Below are 21,676 nucleotides of genomic sequence, written 5' to 3' on the forward strand. Positions count from 1 at the left end.
GAACAAACTTTAACTTTGAGGAATTGTAGACATTTTCCATTTGAGTTATTTTTCGTTTTTCGTTTTTTTTTCGTTTTTGCGTTAAAACCTTATCAATGTCAATTGGCGCGATGAGGGGAAGGCATTATGCTATGGAATGCTATGGAATTCTACAGAAATGTGAGTCAAAGTTAATGAGTAAATCTAAGAAATATTTGAAGTATGTACATATATCATGCAGTAATAGTAATGGTAACAATTCATTTTATAATTATATCAAGAGGGTGCTACAGATATAGTATTTGCTTGATTTCGTTTTCTGTTTCTATTTCTGTTTGTTTCTTCGTAGTTTCTGCGATTTGTCATACACATTTTAGTAGTAGAACTCCGCTGTCATTGCCATTGGCATTGCCATGGTTGGGCCCGCAGCTAAAGCAGCTATAGCAGCGACTGGCGACTGGCGACTGCGATTGGGACTGGAACTTATCTTATCGTTGGCGTGCCCAGTACCATAAACCGCAGCCCAACAGGTTCGCGGCAAATGGAAAGTATTGCGATGGGTTCCATATGCCATATGCCCCAACTAAGCCTGCGTCAATTTGATTGTTTATAAATAAATATTGGAACAATTATTGCCTCGCACTGAATCATTGCCAGCGTGCTCAGGAGGATGAAGGGTTCAAAGCGCCTCGTTGATCGTTGGTCGTCGGTCAAAGAGGCCCCGGGGGAACGATACTCGTATAATGTGTACACATACATACATACACACATATAAAAGTATCGCTTCATATCGTATTTTGTGAAACTCAACCATCTGCCAAAGTAATTGCTGTTTGACTTTAGCTTTGAGTTTTAGTGTAGATCTCTGGTTTCTCTGCGTCCAGTTCGTGTTCGGTTGCATTCTCCCGAAACGTCGAAATGCAATTGCGGAATTCGCCAAAAACGATACCAAGAAATGCATCCAATCCTCAACAACAGAGGAGCAGATGCCATAGCAGTTAGACGGTGTCGTAGCAAGCAGCTTTTGGGTGGCGCACACAAGCTGCGGCATTCAACTCAACGAAACTTGACGAAAATATCCTATTCATTCGTCACTTTTGTGTACAGCTAAGCGTATAATCGTCAAGTTTGAAGTTCTTAGACCTCGAAAGCTATTAACAATTAAATTATGATGTTCAAAGTTGGCGATTGCTGTCTGAAACTTGTTCCCAATACACACACACACACACACACACTCACACACACACACACACACACACACACACTGAGTGCACTAAAGTCGTATATATCTATAAAGTAACTACAAAAATTTGAGCAATTTTCGGTCATTGAATACCACTCAGCGTTTGTTGGGTGTACTATATGACTAAAAAAGAATACCCTGTGTACAGGGTAAAGATCATTGAAAAGAACTTTGTGAGTTAATAGGATCTACTTCAGGCAGTTGCACGTACAAAGTACGATGACAAGTTTTAGCAATTTTATGGGTACAGGGTATTAAAATTATAATTTAATGCACGCAGTGCAAAAACCAAAACCAAAAAAAAAACAGCAAAAATAATAACATACAACGCTAATAAGAGGAGATGTCAAGTTGAGACAAAAGTTAAGACAAAAGTCGAGAAGTCAAGGCAACAACAATGACGATGACAACAACGATATCTCGTTGCTGACCAGACACTTCAGTGAAACAGTCATAAGTAAGTACGAGTTAAAAGTACTCGTATTCGTACTTACACATACATATGTAAATATAATGAGAATTAGCAAAAAAAACCCAAAACACAAAGCAAAAAAAAACTTACATTTTGTCGGCTGTCAGCAAAATTTTAATATTTGATTTGGCAGCTCTGAGAATTTATGGCGCTCTCTGTCACAATGTCTCGCGTCGAAGTTTTCCGTTTAAAAGTGTTTTAGTGTTTTTAATTTTTTTTTTTTTTGCTGTTTGTAAAAGAATTCAGTTGCAGTTTCCGCGACAAAAAAAATCAAACAACAAACAAAAAAAAATAGAAAAAACTGTAACTAAATTATAGTAAAGTACATAGAACGGAAAAAAACCCGGTTAATTTTCACTTGACAAGGCACTGAACGGTGAGCGGTAAAACAAAAAAAAATATACCATATACAGCGACGTCAACGACGACAAACAAATGACAACGACGATTGGCGATTGGCAGCGACGTCGTTGCGTTTTTTGGTTTTTACTATTTTTGATCGTTTGAAATCTTTTTTTTGCTTTTTTGCTTTTTTGTGCAACAACTTTAGCAAACACGGAAAAAAATAGTCAAGTAAAGTAATGTGCCCTAAACAACAAAAATGTTTATGGTTTTTTCTTTTTTTTTGTGTGTGTGTTAATGTTTAACCGGCAATAGTTGAATTTTTGTATTAGAACTTTGGTCCGGGTTCACGTCTTTCCCGCAACGCGACCGATCGACGAGTGAACGCAATGCAGTGCGCCATGGGTGAAAATAGCAAAGTGCTGAGCGTTGAACGTTGAGAGACGCGACACACACACACACACACACACACACACACACACACACACACACACACACACACACACACACACACACACACACGAATGCCCGTATAGCCCACATACATACAACGATCGGTATCGAAGTGTAGCCCGGCCCGATTACCCCGACCCGAAGTCAACAACGCGTCGTCGTCGTCGTCGTTGGCGTCGCTGCAGCGCATTGGCAGCGACAGCAAAGAGCAGCACAACGATCAACGACCAACTGTTGACTCTCGTACACACACACACACACGCACACAATTGCTTGGGTTGCATGAGTGTGTGCGTGTGTGTGTCCGGCGGGGCTCTATGGCGATTCCTGTCGGCCAAGCGCCGCCCCGTCAGCACATTGCACCGTAAGCTTGAGAGTGAATGCGACAGTGTGTGTGTGCTGTCTCTGTATGTATGTGTGTGTGTGTGTGTGTGTGTGTGTGTGTGTGTATGTGTGTGCAATGGACTGTAGAGCTGCGTGGATCATCTGGAGCTTAGCCAGCATTTTGTATTTCATGTTTCCAATTTTAATAAACGCTAATCAACGAGAACTTAGAACATTATGAATGAACTGTACAAAATCAAAACTTTATGATTTCATAATAATAAATAACAGTTCCATTAAAATTCACATTTTTCGTTTTAATTTTCTCTATTACTTACAACATTTTACACTACTAAAACATTGCATTATTATTTGCTTCAAACTAACAGATATTATATTAGTCAGATGTGTTTTAAATAAAGATAGAAATAAATGCAACTACAGATTTGGAATTTCAAAGAAGATTTCTATCTTTGACACTATCAATCTCGAAAGTTTTAGTTTTGTTGGATAGGATTGTTTGGATTCCTGGAATCTTTAAACTCTTTTTAGGGAACAATACTAAGAATATATATGAAATATTTTATCTATTAATAAATTGTAATGAACCTTATTTAGGGGAACTGTATCTCCTGCCCTGATTCGATTGATCGCAGCTACATTAAAGAATGATATTCGTGATATGAAGTATTCATTTCCGTCTGGCTGCATTCGAGTTGCAGTTGGTGGGGGATTAACAATCTATTAGCTGCACATCGATCATCTAATCATATTCAAATAGAGTCAAGACACCGTCGTCCAGTTGTGCACACACATTTAACATTTTCCAATGTCCATAAGGTGTGAGTGTGCCTAGATCCATGTGGATGCCATAATATATATGTATATATACATATGTGTGTATGTGTGTTAGTGTGTGCGAGTGTGAGTGTGAGTGTGCAACTTCGACTTGTGCTCTCCATTTCAAAACTCAAATAATGCGCGTCGGCTATTTAACTTGAAATTAAGTGACGTTTGTTGTAGTTGTTGTTGCTTTTGGTAAAGAGAAAAATACAAAAAAAACGAAAAAAAAAGAATTCTTGGTTTTTGTTGTTGTTGCTATTGCATGTGTACTTATTTCAGCCTTTGTTGTTGTCAACGAAGACAGAGACGGCGACGTCGTCGTCACTTTTATTTGCTTATTTTGCTCATTTTGTTTGTTCTCAACACCGACGTCAACGTCAACGTCGACGTCGACGTCGACTACGCTGCGACTGCGATTGCGACGTCCGCTGCGCTTTTTGTATGTATGTTGCCCACAAGTGATCTCAAAATTTTAGTTTTAGTTTTAGAGATAGCAACAACTTGTTGGAAATGGGCAAACAAACATTAGCATAGGTGTCGCATCCAAGTGATATATGTGTGTGTCTGTGTGTGTGTGTGTGTGTTTCTATGTGTGTGTGCCTCTCCAGGTGGACAGTATTAGATGTGCGCCATGTAGCATGGAGTCTAGGGTGTAGATACAGATACAGGTACACTCCAAAAGCGCAAGCTGTAACGCTTACACTGAGCGAAATTACAATTATTCAGGCAGAAAATTCATTTTCATCTCTCGATATTCCCAAAAATATTTAAATATAGTACTGTATGTACTTTACATTGAAGAAAGATCTTTCATTGCGATCACAAGAAATAAACCAGGCAACATTAAAAGCATTTATCTCATTTCAATATTCGATATACATACATATAATTATTTATTCTAACTTCTGCTATTTCAACGAAAAACTATTTATCAAAAAGAAAATGTAATTGCAGAAACCCGTTTATCCGATTAAGACTATAAGAATAACAGCCACAATAATTTAAATTTAAACATAATATTCCTCTTTTATACTCATATCATTCAATTCTTGAAGTAATATGCAATTAAAATCGTTACTTTTTAACAAAACAAATCAACACTAACAGAACTCTTATTGCAGAAATCTGCTTTGACATTTGTGAATAAGAGCTAGCAAATTTGAAAGCAATATCAATTAATACTTCAAGGAATATGAAATTTAAATGATCAATATCTTAGCGAAAAACTCATCATCAATAGAATAACTTTAGTTAAAGAAATATGCTAACAAGTTTATCTGTCCGATCAGATATCTGAGACAATAAAAACAGCTAGAAGAATTTTAAGTAATATTCCTTGTTTATTAAATACTTGAAAAAGTATAAAATGAAATTCATTACTTTCCAGCCTCATTAAAATAACTTTAATTGAAGAAATGTGCCAGCAATATTCCTCTTTTATACATCTGCTCCAATAATCAAAGAAGTATATAATCATAATCTCTAATTTTTATCTAACAAATCAGTTTCAAATCGAAGTTGGTTTTTGGCAGTGTAATTAAGGCTAAGCATCAGCGTCAGCATCAGCATCAACTTTTAACAGCTGAGGAGCATAGCAAAGCGGGCTCGTCTAGTTGGATAAGATGTATCTATATAGAGATGGTGCGAATATAGTTATTGTTTTTGTTTTTGTTTTATCTCTTAGCACATTTGCAATGCAGCTTTATTCCTGCTGTCAGCGAAATTGTGCAAATTCTAGAGCACATTTGTGGACTTCTTCTAACGCCACGACTCAACTCGACTCGCCTCGAGTCGAAAATATGCAGATAGCTAGATACGTGAATATATATCCACACATGTATATGCATGTATGTGTGTGTGTATATAACGACACACATACTTGGAAGTTCTATATGGCCACGTCGTTGACTTTTAAACGGGGCTGTTAATGTAGCTTTGTTTTTCGTTGTTGTCGTTGGTGTTGGTGTTGTTGTTGTTGTTGTCGTTGTTGTCGTTGTATTGCGATCGAGCGTCTGTGTTTAATTAGCAGATAAAAATACAGTGAAGTATACCTGACTCGACATCACTCGCTCCCTTTCGCACACTCTGTTACGCTTCAATTTCGGGAGCTCTCTTTCGCACCCTTTGCCAGCTGCCAGTTGCTGGCACGATATCAGCAACAGCAACAGCAACTGGCAACAACAACAGCAACAGCAACAAGCCCCAAACTCATAGCCAGAGACCCGCAGAGCACAAGCAAAGCGCAAAACACACGTTGCAGGCGTTAATTAGTTTTGGGGGGCTTTTCCTTTATCAGCAACAGTCACTGAAACAAGTTACAAGTTCTGTTTTCTTTTCTGCTTTTCTGTTTTTCTGTTTTTTTTTTCCTTTTTGTATTTGTTTGTTCTAATGCGTTTCGTTCTGTTACAAATGCAAATCGAATTGTTGCCAGGTTCTGCATTGTGATATTTGAAAATAAAAAAGGAAAAGAAAACTTAAGACGCAACTCGGGCGTCCAAATGGCGCCAATTTTATCGACCCAATTGTATAAATTGTACATATTCCAGGAAAACAGCAGTCAAAAAAAAAATCAATAATAAATAATAAAGCTACAGTCGAGTGTGCTAAACTTTGAGATACCCGTTACCCATTTTGAATAAAAGCTAAACCATTCGGTATTATTCTAAAAATATATCAAAGAAAATACTAAAATATATCGAAGATTATTTTTGTATATTGATATTATGTTTCATATATGATGGTATCATAAAGTTCAAAATATACTAGATATAAATCTGAGTCGTTTAGTATTATTAAAAAAATATAACAAATTAATATACCAAAAATACTGAAACACGTATTTAGTATATCAATATTGCGTTCATACATTTGTATCATATAATTTAAAATATACCAGATTGTGAGATGTCCGCTTCGGTATTTTTTTAGAAATATACCAAAATTATATACCAAAAATACTAAAATATACCATAGGCTGTATTTGGTATATCAGTATTTCGTTCCAAATATATCATAAAGTTCAAAATATATCTGATTGTGAGATGTCCACGTTTAATAAATGTAAAAAAAAACCTAAATATACTGAAATATATCTAACACCATATTTAGTATATCGATATTACGTTCAAAATATACCATCGAACTGAAAATATACCAGATTGCCATATGATCCATATCAAGTAAATAACTTTTACAATTTTTATCCGATTGTAATGCAATTTTTGGGAATTATAAAAAGTGTAGATATAATTGTAAGTACTAAAATTACGTTTGCTATACGATCATTTTGGTTTCCAGTCAAGAATTTATGGAATCGTAGATACCTCCATTTGCCTGTTATTCACATTTCCTGTCAGCACAATGTTATAACAGCCTTTTACTCTATGGGTAGCGGGTATAGAAACAAATGTATATGCTATATGTTATATGAAATAAGATGGGAGAGTGAGTTGATCTCTACTATGTGCGATATATGTATGTGGGGTATAGGCAAAGCAGATCAAAATTGAGGCCAAGTCGAGGCTGTGTTTAAACAGATACAAGATGCTAACGAACTGCAAAGATAATAAATATTTAAATTGTATTTTATTTGCACACGTTCGATCAATATGTGGAAAACGAGCCGCAGTCGCATAGCTTACAAATGTGTGTGTGTGTGTGTGTGTGTGTGTGTGTGTGTGGAGAGTCGCCTCTATCCATAGATACCAAGCAAATGTATCTTACACGGATGCGGATGCATAATGATCAATGACAAAAAAAAACTTTGTCTGCCTGCGTCTCTGTCTCTGTTGACGTCTCAAAATGTTTAAAGTTTATCTAGAGCGGGGCAAACAGAGCTACAGCTACACAAAGATATGAAGATACATAGATATAGATGCAGATACATAGTTACACGGATACCTATACATATTTATATGTACGTGTGTGTGTGTGTGTGTGTGTGTATACAGAGCATATTGTTAGTGCGTTCTCTTTGGTACATAGCACTTGGAATGGATCGTTGTCGGTACCTGGTGGCACGTCACGGAGAATCGCCGAAGCCGCCGTCGCCGCCGCCGTCTCACAAACAATAACAACAACAACAACAACATCAAGTCGAGCTATGGCAAATGGACAATCGGTGAGCCGCTTTGTATTGGCATCCATTTAACACATTGCTGTTAAAATTCAGACAAGAAATCAAATTCAAATAACGCGCTTCAATTCCAAACCAAACGAATACCGATTCGAGTCGAGTCGAGTCAGCTCAAGAGTTGGGAGCAAACTCGGTCATTAGATTGCCCCTCTTTGGCCAGAGATGTGTCAGAGGCCGCACGATAAAAAAAAACTTTAAAACTCGATTTATTCTTATTAATATACCACCTCAAGAGTAAAATGGTGAAACGAAATTACTCTCAAAATATACCACATTAATGTATACTGGGGAAATACCAAAATGTACCGAAAGACATATTTAGTATCTCAATATACTTTAAAACTCGATTTATTCCTCTTAATATACCACCTCAATTTGAATATTTACAAAAGAGTGAAATGGTGAAACGGAATTACTCTCAAATACCAAATTAATGTATACTGGGGAAATACCAAAATATACCGAAAATCATATTTAGTATATGTATATACTATTATATTTAAAACATGGCAGAATGTCAAGTAAAGCAGGAATACTTCTTAAATAATTCCTACAACTTTTACGAGAAATTTACGATTTATACTCGTATCGTATGCACTAAATATTCTTATGTTATGCTTATTACAAAATATGCTCAAAACAAATGAATGAATATAAAATAAATGATTTTAAAACTAAATTGAATTATATTATATAAGCATATTCAGCCTCTTTTCAGTCACTTCACTATAAATTTAAGGAATTCCCTTATTCTTAGCAAAATACATCACTTTAATGAAATCCCAATACGTGTTGCACACACACGTCCATCTCTAGTTGAGTCAAAGACAGAGACAGATACAGAGACAGAGACAGACAATGGCAGCGTTAACGGATGCGGTTGCACTACCGCGAGGCACAACACAGAGAGCCAGATACACAGATACATGCAGCAAGTCTCAACCACAACACAAGCTCAACTTGACAGAGATGCCGGGAGCATTCAGACTACTCCAATGAATATTCACATGTGCCACAGGATATCCGGCGGCCATGTTGTTGTGTCGTTGACAATGGCATTTCATGCCACAGAAACTATGACATTTCTTGTGGAAATAACAAAAGAGTTTTGGCAAAGATTTCAGCTACAAATTGTATTAAGTAATTTGAAAGAACTCATCGAATTTTTATGCTTGCTGCGAATTTTATTTAAAATTGTTTAAATTTCGATTTAAAAGAAATATTTTAAATTATATATGTTTATATAATTACTTTTCAATTTTGATTTACTAACTTTAAATGAAAATCTAAGAAGAATTCAACAATGCTTCAAATTTGTAGTATTTTTTTGCATAAATTCTGACTAAGAACCCGTAATAATAATGTTAACAATATAATATATTAATATACCGAAAGCCATATTTGGTATATCAATAGAATATCACTATAAAAATGCAATTTATTGGAATGTAGTGAACCAAGAAGCTGTAATAACAATCTCAGCAATATACCAAACTAATATACCGCAAGTCATATTTGGTATATCAATATATTTCTATTTCTGAAATAACTCCTTCAACTTTTATCCGAACGTAATTTAGGAATCAGTATTAAAAATTACAATAACCTATATTTAAAGCAGTTCTTTTTGATTTTGATTTAAGGAGAAATCGCTTTTTATAATGCGAAACTTGCTGCGAATGTTCAGTATTATTTTAATATTCTGAACTAAATGCTATTATAGAATAGAGTTCCTTTTGCCCTTTGATTGTCAAAGAAAAAGCTATTTCAGTTCAAACAGAATTGCATTTTAAGTCAAGTCAACTCACTGAATATAAGTTGGAATTTCTTCATTCACCGCGCTGCAAACTATGCTGTGATCTTTTATTTCTTTTGCTTTTCGCCTGACCCAGTGGCCCACATTGCTGTGCGACTTCCTGCTGCCACAAAGGAGAAAACCTCTTGGTTTGCTGGCTAATTGGAAAAACGCAAACCAAAAAAACAACAACAAAATATGTATATGTATAAGAAAAAAAATGCGTTAGCACATTTTGTGTGTTGTCAGTCAAGAGATGGCAAAACCGACGACGACGATGACGACGACGTCGACGACGTGACGCTTTGCGCAATTTGTTTAAAGATTTTATGGTCCATGGGTTATTTGGGCGTTCTAGTTTCAGGGATTTTCGATTTTAGTTGGCTGACTGACTGGCTGACTGGCTGACTGGCCGACTGGCTGCCCAAGCAGCCAGCAAACAAAACATATTTTCAATTTTGTTGTCGCTTTGCTGTTGCTGTTGCTGTTGCTGTGTTTATGCAACTGCGCGAGTTGCCAATAAAAACTTTAACGCAGTATTCGCTTTTGTGCTGCACTCTTCACTCCCCCGGTGGGGCTTAGTTGTTGGTTGTTACCATGAGAAAAGCTTTGCACGTAGTTTTTCCAGTGCAAAAAGTCTGGGCTATAAATATGGGCGCTTAAATTTCGTCATTTATGGCCTGACTGGCCTGCAAACGAAAAATCTTTTCATAATTTAATGCTTATTAGCATTTGGCTTTGAACAAGAAACACTTGAGATGCAAACGGACGATGGAGAGGGAGGGGGAGGGAAAGGGGAAGGGGAAGGAGGCTCGAGGCAATGCGTCTGGTTACAGTCAATAATTGAGACTAGACCGAGGAGAGAACCGCAGCAGTTGTTGAGATTATGCGATAACATGTGAGAAAAACCACATGAAATACTAGTGAAAAAGCTGTTTAAAGATTTATTTCAATTTGCTAAAACAGCTTATAACTTCAGCCACTTGTTGTAGTCTGCAGTTCTCCTGAAAAGCTGTGTATTACATATTGTTTTATGCATATAGCCATCGAAACAATTTATGAGAACTGTACCTTAGACTATCGCAATAGGAATTGAAGTCAAGAGTAGCTCCATGTTTAGTATATTATTGTAGTATTATTTAATATTACGGAAATAAAGGCGATAAATTATTGCAAATATGTATGTAGGTATGTAAATAAATAAATAGTGCTTTGAATTTGAATTTATATATTATGATATTATGAAAAATGAATCGATCTATTATAATATTCCATATATCAATATAATTGTTAAAAACAAATTGAACAACAAGTGGTAATAATAATCTTAACAATATACCAAATGAATATACCGATTTTCATATTTGGTATATCTATATAATATCACCATAAATTTTAAGTCTATTGAAATATAGAGAACGTTTATTAAGTCGTAATAACAATCTCAAGAATATACCTAATGAATATACCGAAAGTCAGATTTAGTATGTCAATATAATATCACAATAAAGTTAAAATTTATTGAAACGTTTATTAAGAAGTAGCACAAATAATATGAACAATATTTCAAATTTAAATTTAAATTACATTTTGGTATACTTATAAAATATCACCATTTTTTTTTTAATAACTTTTTCAACTTTTATCCGATCGCATCTTAGATACCATAAAAAACTGTAGTTATTATTGAATGTATCAAATTATAGCTTACATGACTACATATATCTTCACAACTATGCTTATACAAAAATAATGCAACAATCTGAAATCGAAACCAACTCAAAAATTTCTGATGTAATTCTTAATACTAAGCACATATTGTTGCCTATCGAGAAGCTAGGAAAATAAATTATTTATTTTCATTTGTACTTGGATAATGTTCGAATTTCCTTTATCATTTTTGTTTTTCTTCCCGCTACTACTATTATAACTTTGTGCCTTCAAGAAATATATATTTACCAAAATGGAATATGTCATTTTTTATGCTAAAAACGGATTCTGCTGTAGGGTCGGGTAGAATTTGTACTCTATATGGTATATTTTGAATGTAATAGTAGTGTTTTTTAAGAAAGTGGGTATCGAGTATCTCATAGTCGAGCACACTTAACTGTAGATTTCTTGTTATTTGTTAGCTATAAAGAAAATTTGATTTTGTTATTGTTTTTTCTTCCCTTTATTTTCAAGTCAAATACCAGAGCTCGAAGGACAACATTGATCGATATCGGAGCACAAACTTAACTAACTAACTAACTAACTAGCCAAGTAATTGATTGTGAGTACTTGGAATTATGTGGCTATGTGGCACATGTGGCAACAATGAGCCGCATGTGTCGCATGTATGCACGTTTGCACCCATATAATTTAAGACGAAGGTTAAACAAGAGAATACAAAAAAAGCGAAGCGAGTCGAGTCGAGTCGAGTCGAGTTGAAAAACTTAGAATCGAGTATGAAAATTGAAATTTGAATGAAATCGTCAAGTCGCAATGCAGCTGCAGCTGCTGCCCGCATCGAGATATGAGTTGAATGTGTTTTGTGTGTGTGTGTGTTGAGGGGGAGGTTGAAGGTTGGAGGTAGTAGGAGTCTAAACCATCGTTTAGGCCTCGGTCTAAGCCTCGTTACACACACGCGACGAGACAATTTGAATGCTTGTCGAGCTGAGCTGAGTTGAGCGGAAGTTGTTGCAGCAGCGCCATCTGTGTGTGAATTATGACAATACAACCATGTATATGTATGTGTTTTTGTGTGTGTGTGTGTGTGTGTGTGTGTGTGTGTGTTCACAGGCCAAAATTGATTTGGACTCGGATTGGGACACTGTGCAATGGCATTGTTAGCTTCTCAGTTGGGCAGTTAATGAAAATTGCCGCTCGCTTCGTTGATTGTTTATAGAAACCTACAGAGGCAACAGCAACAGCAGTAGCAACAACAACAACAACAACAACTACGAACAATGTCAGCTATCAAAATGTAATAAAATAATTGCAGGTCTCTCTCTAGCAACAACAACAGCAGCAACAGAAACTGCACTTAGCGACATGCAACAATTTGCTGGCCAGTTGAGAAGGCAACACAACAACAACAACTTAAATATATTGTCATTTTCAAGGGGTGAGGGAGGGGATTTAATAACTCCCCCATAGCTGCAGGTTCATTCAATGGGTAACTCGCTGCTTGACCATTTGGGGATTTGGTTAGGCTCTGAATGACAACTGGCACGTTGCATGAATGCATGGATGGATGGATGGATGGATGGATGGACAGATGGATGGATCGCTATACGACCTTTCGATCACGTTGATAGTTCGCTAACAACAAACATCCCCCCAAAAACAACAGCAGCAGCAGCAACTACTACTCATCATAACATCGTCATCATCATCATTATCAATGGATCAGTGCTTGCAGTTATTGTGGCTAACTTCAAATTTCCAATTTCGAACTGAATTGCAACTCTATTCTGCTTTTTCACAAATATTTCCAAATTCTAATAGTTGCATATTGAGGTTAATTTTATATTGAAATTCCTCTTTAGTATGTTTTCAGTATATAGATTTGGTATATTTGTAGAGTATAGGAAATGAATTGAAATGCAACTCTATTCTGCTTATTCACAAATATTTCCAAATTCTAGTAGTTGCATATTGAGGTTAATTTTAAGTTGAAATTCCTCTTTAGTATGTTTTCAGTATATAAATTTGGTATATTTGTATAGTATTGAAAATGATAATGGGGATTTTACTTTCTTAGTTGTTTTTTTGATTTTAACTACGGACAAAGTTGAATTTTTATATTGTTAGCTTATTTTTGCTAAATATTTTCACCATTTATTTTCAAGTTAGAAATATCAAATTGAATTATAACTCTCTTCCTTTCAAAATCTTACAGTTACATATCAAATTGAAATTCAATTCTCAGAAAATGTTAAAATACTGCAAAAGTTTAAACTCATATTTTTTAGTTCAAATGCAAATGAATATTTTAAAATTGGAAATAAATATGTAATATCGATAACATTTAGGAAAAAGGAATTTGAATATGAGAAAGATGAAATAGATTTAGCTCAATAAATTATGATTTACATATAAACATTTAAAAATATTTCAACTCAAAAATAAATTACAAAAAAACATTTTGTTAAAAAAAAGAAAAGGAAAGTCAAGAGTTTAAATTTCTTTTTTACAGGGTATCAACGTACGAAACAGTTGCGTGTTTAGAAAAGTTGAGCAAAATACCGAAACCAGGAAATGAGCTAAAGATTAACATTTGAGTTAAGCTCGCTCATCGTAATACGTATAATTTTCGCTAGTCACTGTCTCTTTCACGCACTCTCCCTTTCTCTGTCGCATGTGGAACAAGTGAATGGAGAGACGAACATGAACATGAACACACAATATAAACACACACATATCAAATATGACTTTGTGTGTGTGTGTGTTGGTGTGTGTTGGTGTGATGATCGACGATTGACACGCAAATTGGACAAGGCTCCTCCGATCGATCCATGGCTAACAGGCAGAACCAATGCCGTCCCACCGACGCCAGCAGCAACAGCAACAACAGCAACAGCAACAGCAACAACAACAACTGCAGCTGAAAACCATTTGACACAGTTTGACCGAGCGGAACAAATCAACTTTGTCAAATGGAACACGATTCGCTGTTTGCTATTGCGACTGACGTGGCAAAAAAAAAACAAAACAAAACAAAAAACCAAAACAAACAATGCCAACAACTAACCATCACCTGTCGCCCGCAACACGTAACTCAATCAACACCTGACGTCCTAACTTAATCTCCTTCTAACATCACATAAGCTTGTTATGGGAGAGTTGGATGTTCATGATCCCGACTTCCTGATGTTTTGTTTCTCTCCTAACCTAACACCCTGATGTTTTAGCCACATAATAGCCTTATCAATTGATAACTTTTAACTTTCAATTTCCTGAACACCTGAATTACAGGTTAGTAAATTACATCACCCCTTAACCTTCCATCATTCATGTTTATTGTGTTCTACAACCGTCAACGTCTTTTTCCCCCATTCTCTTAGCTTTCAACTCCCTGATATCTTGGCTCTCGTCCAGTAACTCCATAATAAATTTGCTTCCTTACCCTTTAACTCCTTGCTCTCGGAACTTGCCAAATTTTTAGTTCATCGTCCTCTAAGCGTCCTGAGCTCTTAGCTCTCCCATCCCTAATCTTGTAAAGCTCTTTATTCCCCAATCGCTTAGCAATATATGCCCTAATTTCTTCACTACCTGACTTTCTAACAGCTCTTCCTATTAACTAGCTACACCTATTAGTTCCCTAATCCTTGACTCATTGATACCTTAGCTCTCACTTTTTAGCTTCCTGACCTCCTATCTTCCTTGATTTCTCAACTCATCCCACCCAAGTCATCTAGCAAACTTCGTTCCTGAAATTCTTTGCCGATTCGAGTCGCTTTGTGATGATGACCTAACGCTAACGTTAGCCATTGGTATCAACTCGAATTCCGCCTCCCTCTCAATTCCCTCTCTCTCCCTCTCTCACCCTATCGCTTTACTGTATTGGACATGTAACATTAGCTGCTAATGCCAAATAGTTTATATTTGTTGTTGGAACACGACGCTGCCAACATGCCGTGCTTCCGGCCCAATGCATGCCAGCTTCCCTTAACCCCTTTACCCCCCTACCCCTTACCCCTTTACCGTCCCATGCCCTCTGGCAGCCAGCCACCCACACTCTCGCTTCTAATTCCCTTCCACTCATCGAGAGCTCTCCTCTCCACAGTCTCCTGCAGCGTCGCTTCATTACCCGACCACATGTCAACCAGCTTTCAATTTTGATGCTGCCCTGCTCTCCCCCCCCACCTACTGCTTTGACTCATTATCAACGCCAGGTGCGTTGAGCGTCTGCCCGCCTCGCTCTCCTTGTCCCACTTTGCCGCACGTAATCATTGCGTTTAAATTGAACAATTAAACTAATTTGGCTTTAGAGCCGCTGGCGCATGGCAAATATATTATTAGTATAACATATTTCTATTATTTTGTAGAATTTTTTTTGTTTATCGTTTCCTTTCTTTTTATTTGTTTTGAAGGGCGGTTTTTTTTTTAGTTCGGGGGGGGAAAACTGTAACTCACCTCGTATGAAAACTGCAATCGCGATTTCCGGCAAAAACAAAAATGTAAAGTAGAAAAAAAAATGCAAACAAAACCGAAGAGAAAAGAAAAACTCGCACGACTGTTAAATGAGTCTCTATGAGTGTGTGTGTGTGTGTGTGTGTTCGTTGTGTGTGGTTGACCTTCTTTTGGAAAATTTCACACGATTTTCGAATGCAAATTGCGTTTTTGTTTTTTCAGGCCAAGCACCAACTACAACAACTGTGACACACAACCAAAAAACAACAAAAGTTCAAATAAAAAAAAAATTAAGAAAAAAAAAAAACAGAAAAACGTTTCAAGAAATTAACACTTTATGCGGGTTTTAAACGAGACGGAATCGAAGTCGAAGTCGAAGTCGGAGTCGGAGTCGAAGTCGGGAACCGGGAGAATCGGTTGACGATCGCACGAAATGAAATGAATGACAATGAGCAGGTGAGTCGCCCTTTTATAGGTAGCCGGAATCCAACCCCTAACAACAACCCCAACTCCGGCCAAAAAAAAAAACCTTTCGATATTGATAAGCCAACAGTTGTCACTGTAGAATCATGGCCTGGCCACTTCGCATCCGTATGCCCGGATAAGATAACAATCGACCAAGTTTAACCAAATGGTTCAAATGTTTTGGGGCTGGGGATGGGCTGGGGGAGGAAGGTTAATGGGGTCGCATCGTCTCTCTGTTATCTGTTATCTGTCCTTTGTCGCCAACCCGCTCGCTTGCCTCAATTATGCACAACAATATGGCGGCTACTATCGATCGATCCGACAGATAGATAATGAATAAAGCACCCACAGATAACATCCGATATCCAGCCGAACGAGAGAGAATGAGACACCTGGACTGTTTTTTTACTTTGGTCACACAAACCAACCAAATAATCATCGTACTTAACAATATTATAAGGAAAAAGGATTCCAATAATGTTAACCACTTCTCCTTTAAATCATAGATTAAGTTTTAAACTTTAAATAACTCACGCTTTATTAACAAAGCTCAGCAAAGCTTCATAGCATAAGGAGATTAATAATATAGCAACAAATACATTCACTATACAAATAATTTCAAAATATTGTATTATGCATCTATTTATAATCTTGAGAAGCTCTCAAATAAAAAATAATATACTAAATACATATGATCTAGTAAAGGTTTTTAAATTAAATTATAACTCAAGTTACTTGCAATATTTGAGAATATGTTAACAAGTAAGAAAGCTACAGTCGAGAGTGCTCGACTATAAGATATCCGCCAATAATTTTCAAAAAAAGCTAAGCATACCAAATGATTAATAATAAAAAAAAAAATTATTATATTCCAAAGTCAATATTTAGTATATCGATATACTAATACATTCGAAATATACCACACAGTACAAAATAGAGAAGATTATCAATCACAGCAATTAAGATCCAACAGCAGTCATGTAAAATTATTTCTTAAGAAACTTTTAAAATTTTTATCTGATTGCAACTAAATATTTGGGAATCATTAAGAATATAGTTAGTTATCACTGCGTAACTCTAGCCTGCTATTCCATTTTTTCAATTTGCGGGGACAGAAGTGGGAGTGGCAAAGTTCCCAAACAGTACAAAAACAAGTAAGAAAGCTACAGTCGAGTGTGCTCGACTGTGAGATACCGCCTACCAATTTGGATTAAAAGCAAAACAGTGCGGTATTAACTATAAAATATACCAAATGATGTATTTGGTATATTGAAATAAAATCACACTTAAAATATACCAAAGAGCGCAAGATATACCAACTTGTCATCCAAGGCAACTAAGACTCGTAGTAAGGAAGCGTTATACAAAAATAGGTATTTATACAGACAGACAGACAGATAGAGAGATAGACGGACGGACAGAGGGACATGGCCATATCGTCTCGGGGGTTGATGTTGTTCAAGAATATATATACTTTATAAAGTCAGATATGTGTTCTTATGCATGTTACATAATATTTTTGAAATTAAATCATAACTCACATATCGTGGGATATCTGATAAACAAATTAAAAGAAAGTTCCCAAGCAAATTCTTATTTATAAAAATTAATAAATGCTTTAAAGAATGCTCAGGGAAATATGAAAGCTAAATCAAGAAAGAAAGTGTATTCAATTATTTGTAATTATTCGCAGTATCCCGAGTACAACTTATGCCTAATATTGCAGACAAACGCTATCAATTCACTTGGTGTGAAGTGTTAAAAGATTCGCCATCAATAAAGATATGAATTCCACAAGTAATGGGAATTTCATAAAGTTGTCACTGCTCTATAAAGCATATTCATTGTTAAAAATATACAAGTAATTTGAAGAGAGTGAACATTCGATTACAAAAATCATTTGCTCATATAAATTTGATTTTAATAGCATTTCATTCATAAATTTTTTATGAATGTCTGCCTGAATGTTCTTCTATTAAAATGCTTTCTACTTTATACATATAACAATAAATATAAACATACATTTTAGTTTCATAAATTCCTCAAGTTTCAATTCGTTGAAAATGTTCTTGTTTTTTTTTTAGTTGATATGTAAGCCGGTAAAGGTTTTAGGTTTGGTTATAATTATTATTATAGATATGATCACAATGAAATTATTGTTGTGCATAAAATTATATAGTTCTTATTATGAATCATGTTATTGCTAGCATTATAAACATGGAACAAGTAAATTTTGATCGCTGGGAAAGAAATTGCTAAAATCTATTCTTTAGTTAAATAGAAGTAAATAATATTTCAAGTTCGAGTTCTAGAATTCATTTCGAAAAGTATTCCAATTCATTAAAAATTTCAACTTCAATCTGTACTTAAGAGTTCTTGTTTTCGTTTTGTTGATATGTAAATAGGTAAAGGGTTTGGTTTAGTTATAAGTATTATACATAGATATTATTATATTGAAATTATTGTTGTAGATAAAATTATAAAGTTATTGTAATGAAACATGTTATTGCTAGCATTATAAACATTGAACAAATATTTATTTATTTATTATTTTATAATCTAATTGCTGGGAATTGCAAATTTTTAACTCAAATAGAAGTAAATAATATTTCGAGTTCGAGTTCGAGTTCTAAAATCCTGAGCTTCCCATTTCGAAAAGTATTCTCATAGGTATCAAGCAAGTACAGTTGTGTACGGTGAACACAAATAGAGAACGATACAGAGCCCAAGCCCCTACCCATACCCATACCCGTACCCGTACCCATATCCATTCCCATTCCCATTCCCATGCTCAGCAGAACCCCACCCAATTGCAGTCGCACAATAATATCAGTTGGGTCGCAGGTCGCTGTGGGGAGGTAAGGGTTTCGCTTTCGGTTAAGGGTAGGGTATTGTCGAGTAGGATAGGATAGGATAGGATAGAGTCGAGAGGGGATAGGATGGAGCAATGGATTGATGATAGGCGACCTAATCAGAAATAATTCGGTAAATTAAACAAATAGGGCGGCGGGCAGATGACGAGGATGTGTACCTACATATTTTTATATATAGTACAGAGAGATATGAACAGGAGTGGAGCATATGGGCGAATAAAAAAAAAACAGAAACAGAAACAGAAAGAGAAAGAGAAAAGAACAGAACACATCCGATTTATGGTGGAGTAGAAAGCGAGCAAATAAAACTTAACACAATATGAAATCAAATAGAAAATTTCGTAAAGTTCCATAGAAGAGAAAATAATAATAGTAATAGTTGGGGTTGCTGCTTATCGCTATGCGCAACATAATGTGGCAGCAGCAGGTAACCAGCATTGATAAGATGACACGTTGCAACGGCAACGGCAACAACAACGACAACGACAACAACAACAGCAACAGATAAGGCCAGTTGTTGTCGTTGCTCCTGAACTGACTTTTTTGCTGTCTTATCACAATTTAAATATTAATTTAGGGATATATAGAGAGCGCATAAAGAGAGCGAGAATATTTGATGTGCAACCGATGCCATTTGCTTATCGTGACTGCTGGCAAACAATGCTCGATATGGGAAAGCAAAGTTGCCAGATGTATGTACAACATATTATGTGGATATACATTGAATAAGTTATATAGTTTCGTGGTGCAATGTTGCAAGCAGGAAGTGCAGCAGCTGCCACAAATATAGCCATGTTAATCAATGTGTTGTTTGCCACTCACCAGCGATTTGGTGTCGCCGGCAGCTTCAGTTTTAGCTGCTGCTGATGCTTTGTTGTTGTCGCTGTCGCTGCTAATTTTTTGGCCTTTCAATGTGTTAATCTGCTTGCGTAGTGCGGCAATCTGTTGTTGGGCAAGAAGAAGGCGGCATATTAAACAAAAATGTCTTGTCTCAGGCGAAGCAAATAAAACGCAACGTTGCAAGTTGCTGTTGCTGTTGTTGTTGTTGTTGGCAGTTGCTGCTGGAGAGCAACGAAGTCCTACAAGTGCGAAGTGCGTTCAACTTGCTTACGCAGCTTCAACTGCGACCACGAAACAATATCAACAACAACAACTGCGCAACAACAACTGCAATTGCAATTTCGGGGGTTTCCCCCCGTCGACGACGTCTTACCTCACGATCTTTATCCTCGCACACCTTGTCCAGCTGCTCCTTCTGCAGCTGCGTCTCCGTCAGCAGCTCGAGGGCCGTCTTCGTGTTTAGCTCATCGCCACGATACTCTTCATCGCCGGGTCCAGCGGTGTCGGCCAACACTTCCTGGGCCAAGTTCGTCAGTTGTCCTTTGATGGTGTTTAGGCTGTTGTTTAGCCACGACATGCTGCCTGCTCTCTGCGTTCCGATGTTGCATGCACCCTGGGGTAGTGTCTGCTATTTGCTTTGCACGTTCAATTGACTTAAATTTAAAAAATAACTAATTTATTATTTTGCGTGGCACAAGAGCTGCTTCAGCTGATTATTGTTATTGTCATCATCGCTGCTATCGATATATCGCCACGGCGCATGCGATAGTTATCGCCCAGCTTTGTTTGTGCTCGCCAAATAGCTGGCTGCTGTGACGCGCAATCACTCTGCACTCAGCCTTTTAACCGCTAGATTTAGATGCTTTCTTTCAAAAATTATGTTTTTTAAATATTTCAATTTATTTTTTAGGCAAATAAAAATATATTTTTCTTTTTCTTCTTTTTTATTCACCAACATTAATTATAGTCTTATTTTATTTTAAATAATCAAATCATTAGAAATAAGTAGAAAGTATCAAAATACAAAAAAAAAATAGTTTCTATACTAACTTTCTTGAGTATTACGAAATTTTAATCAAATATGCATGAGAAATATTTATTAGTTTTTATTTATTATTTACTTTATTTTTTCAAATGATTACGAAATGTTAATCAAATTTGCATGAGATGATCTACGTGATTTTTTTTATAGAATTTTTAATTTTATTGAATTTTCACTCAAGCAATCATGATTGTTAAACGTAAAATAAATTTATACAAAAATTGTGATACGCTAGACATAATAGCTAAAATAAAAAACAAAAGTGAATCACACTTTCTCATATCTGATTTAGATTTATATTTTACTAAAAACGAAAATATTGATTGTTGTTCAAAATTAAATAAATTGAAATATTAATGAGCTTTAAAATCAATGCATTAAATTAAGAGTTATTATTCACATTCCAAGACAATTCTATGTCTATGACATTTGAATTGAAAAAAAAAACATTCGAACTCTTTGTTATGCTGGGTTTAAAACCTATTCCGCAACCTTGTATTTGTGATAAGTTATTAAATAAAATAAGAGGAATTTATTGTTCTTATCTTTGGGAAACAAAGGGTGCATTATACACATATTTTGTTGTTAGGCTTATCTCTGCAAAAGCTTTATCAAAATAATCTACATTCTGAATAGTATGAAATTACTAAATATAATCATCGTAATCAGAATCGGACCAAGCACTTTAATATATAATATTCCCTCCCTTTCCCTCCCCGATTAAACAACGATTATTTGGAACAATTCTTGCAC

General features: G+C 35.8%; 2 protein-coding genes across 3 annotated transcripts in view; one reads left to right on the top strand and one right to left on the bottom strand.

Moving 5' to 3' along the window:
* Positions 1 to 12,039, top strand: part of LOC133849565 (uncharacterized) — a 133,709-nt gene extending 121,670 nt beyond the window's left edge. Inside the window, exon 3 of the transcript XR_009895387.1 lies at positions 12,008 to 12,039. The gene's annotated coding sequence lies outside the window, so the exon portion shown is untranslated. The remainder of the gene's footprint in view (positions 1 to 12,007) is intronic.
* Positions 1 to 20,577, bottom strand: part of LOC133849564 (myosin-10) — a 33,901-nt gene extending 13,324 nt beyond the window's left edge. Inside the window, exons 1-2 of one of the 2 annotated variants that reach the window (XM_062285732.1) lie at positions 20,255 to 20,577; positions 19,864 to 19,983 (exon numbers count right to left, since the gene is read on the bottom strand). In XM_062285732.1, the coding sequence (XP_062141716.1) occupies positions 19,864 to 19,983; positions 20,255 to 20,458 (324 nt within the window). In that variant the 5' untranslated portion in view covers positions 20,459 to 20,577. Of the gene's footprint in view, positions 1 to 1,784; positions 1,942 to 19,863; positions 19,984 to 20,254 lie in introns of those variants that run through there. The other variant, XM_062285734.1, reaches the window with a different exon arrangement.
* Positions 20,578 to 21,676: the final 1,099 nt, after the last annotated feature.

Source organism: Drosophila sulfurigaster, chromosome X (assembly GCF_023558435.1).
Source record: "Drosophila sulfurigaster albostrigata strain 15112-1811.04 chromosome X, ASM2355843v2, whole genome shotgun sequence".
Classification (NCBI taxonomy): Eukaryota; Metazoa; Arthropoda; class Insecta; order Diptera; family Drosophilidae; genus Drosophila; species Drosophila sulfurigaster.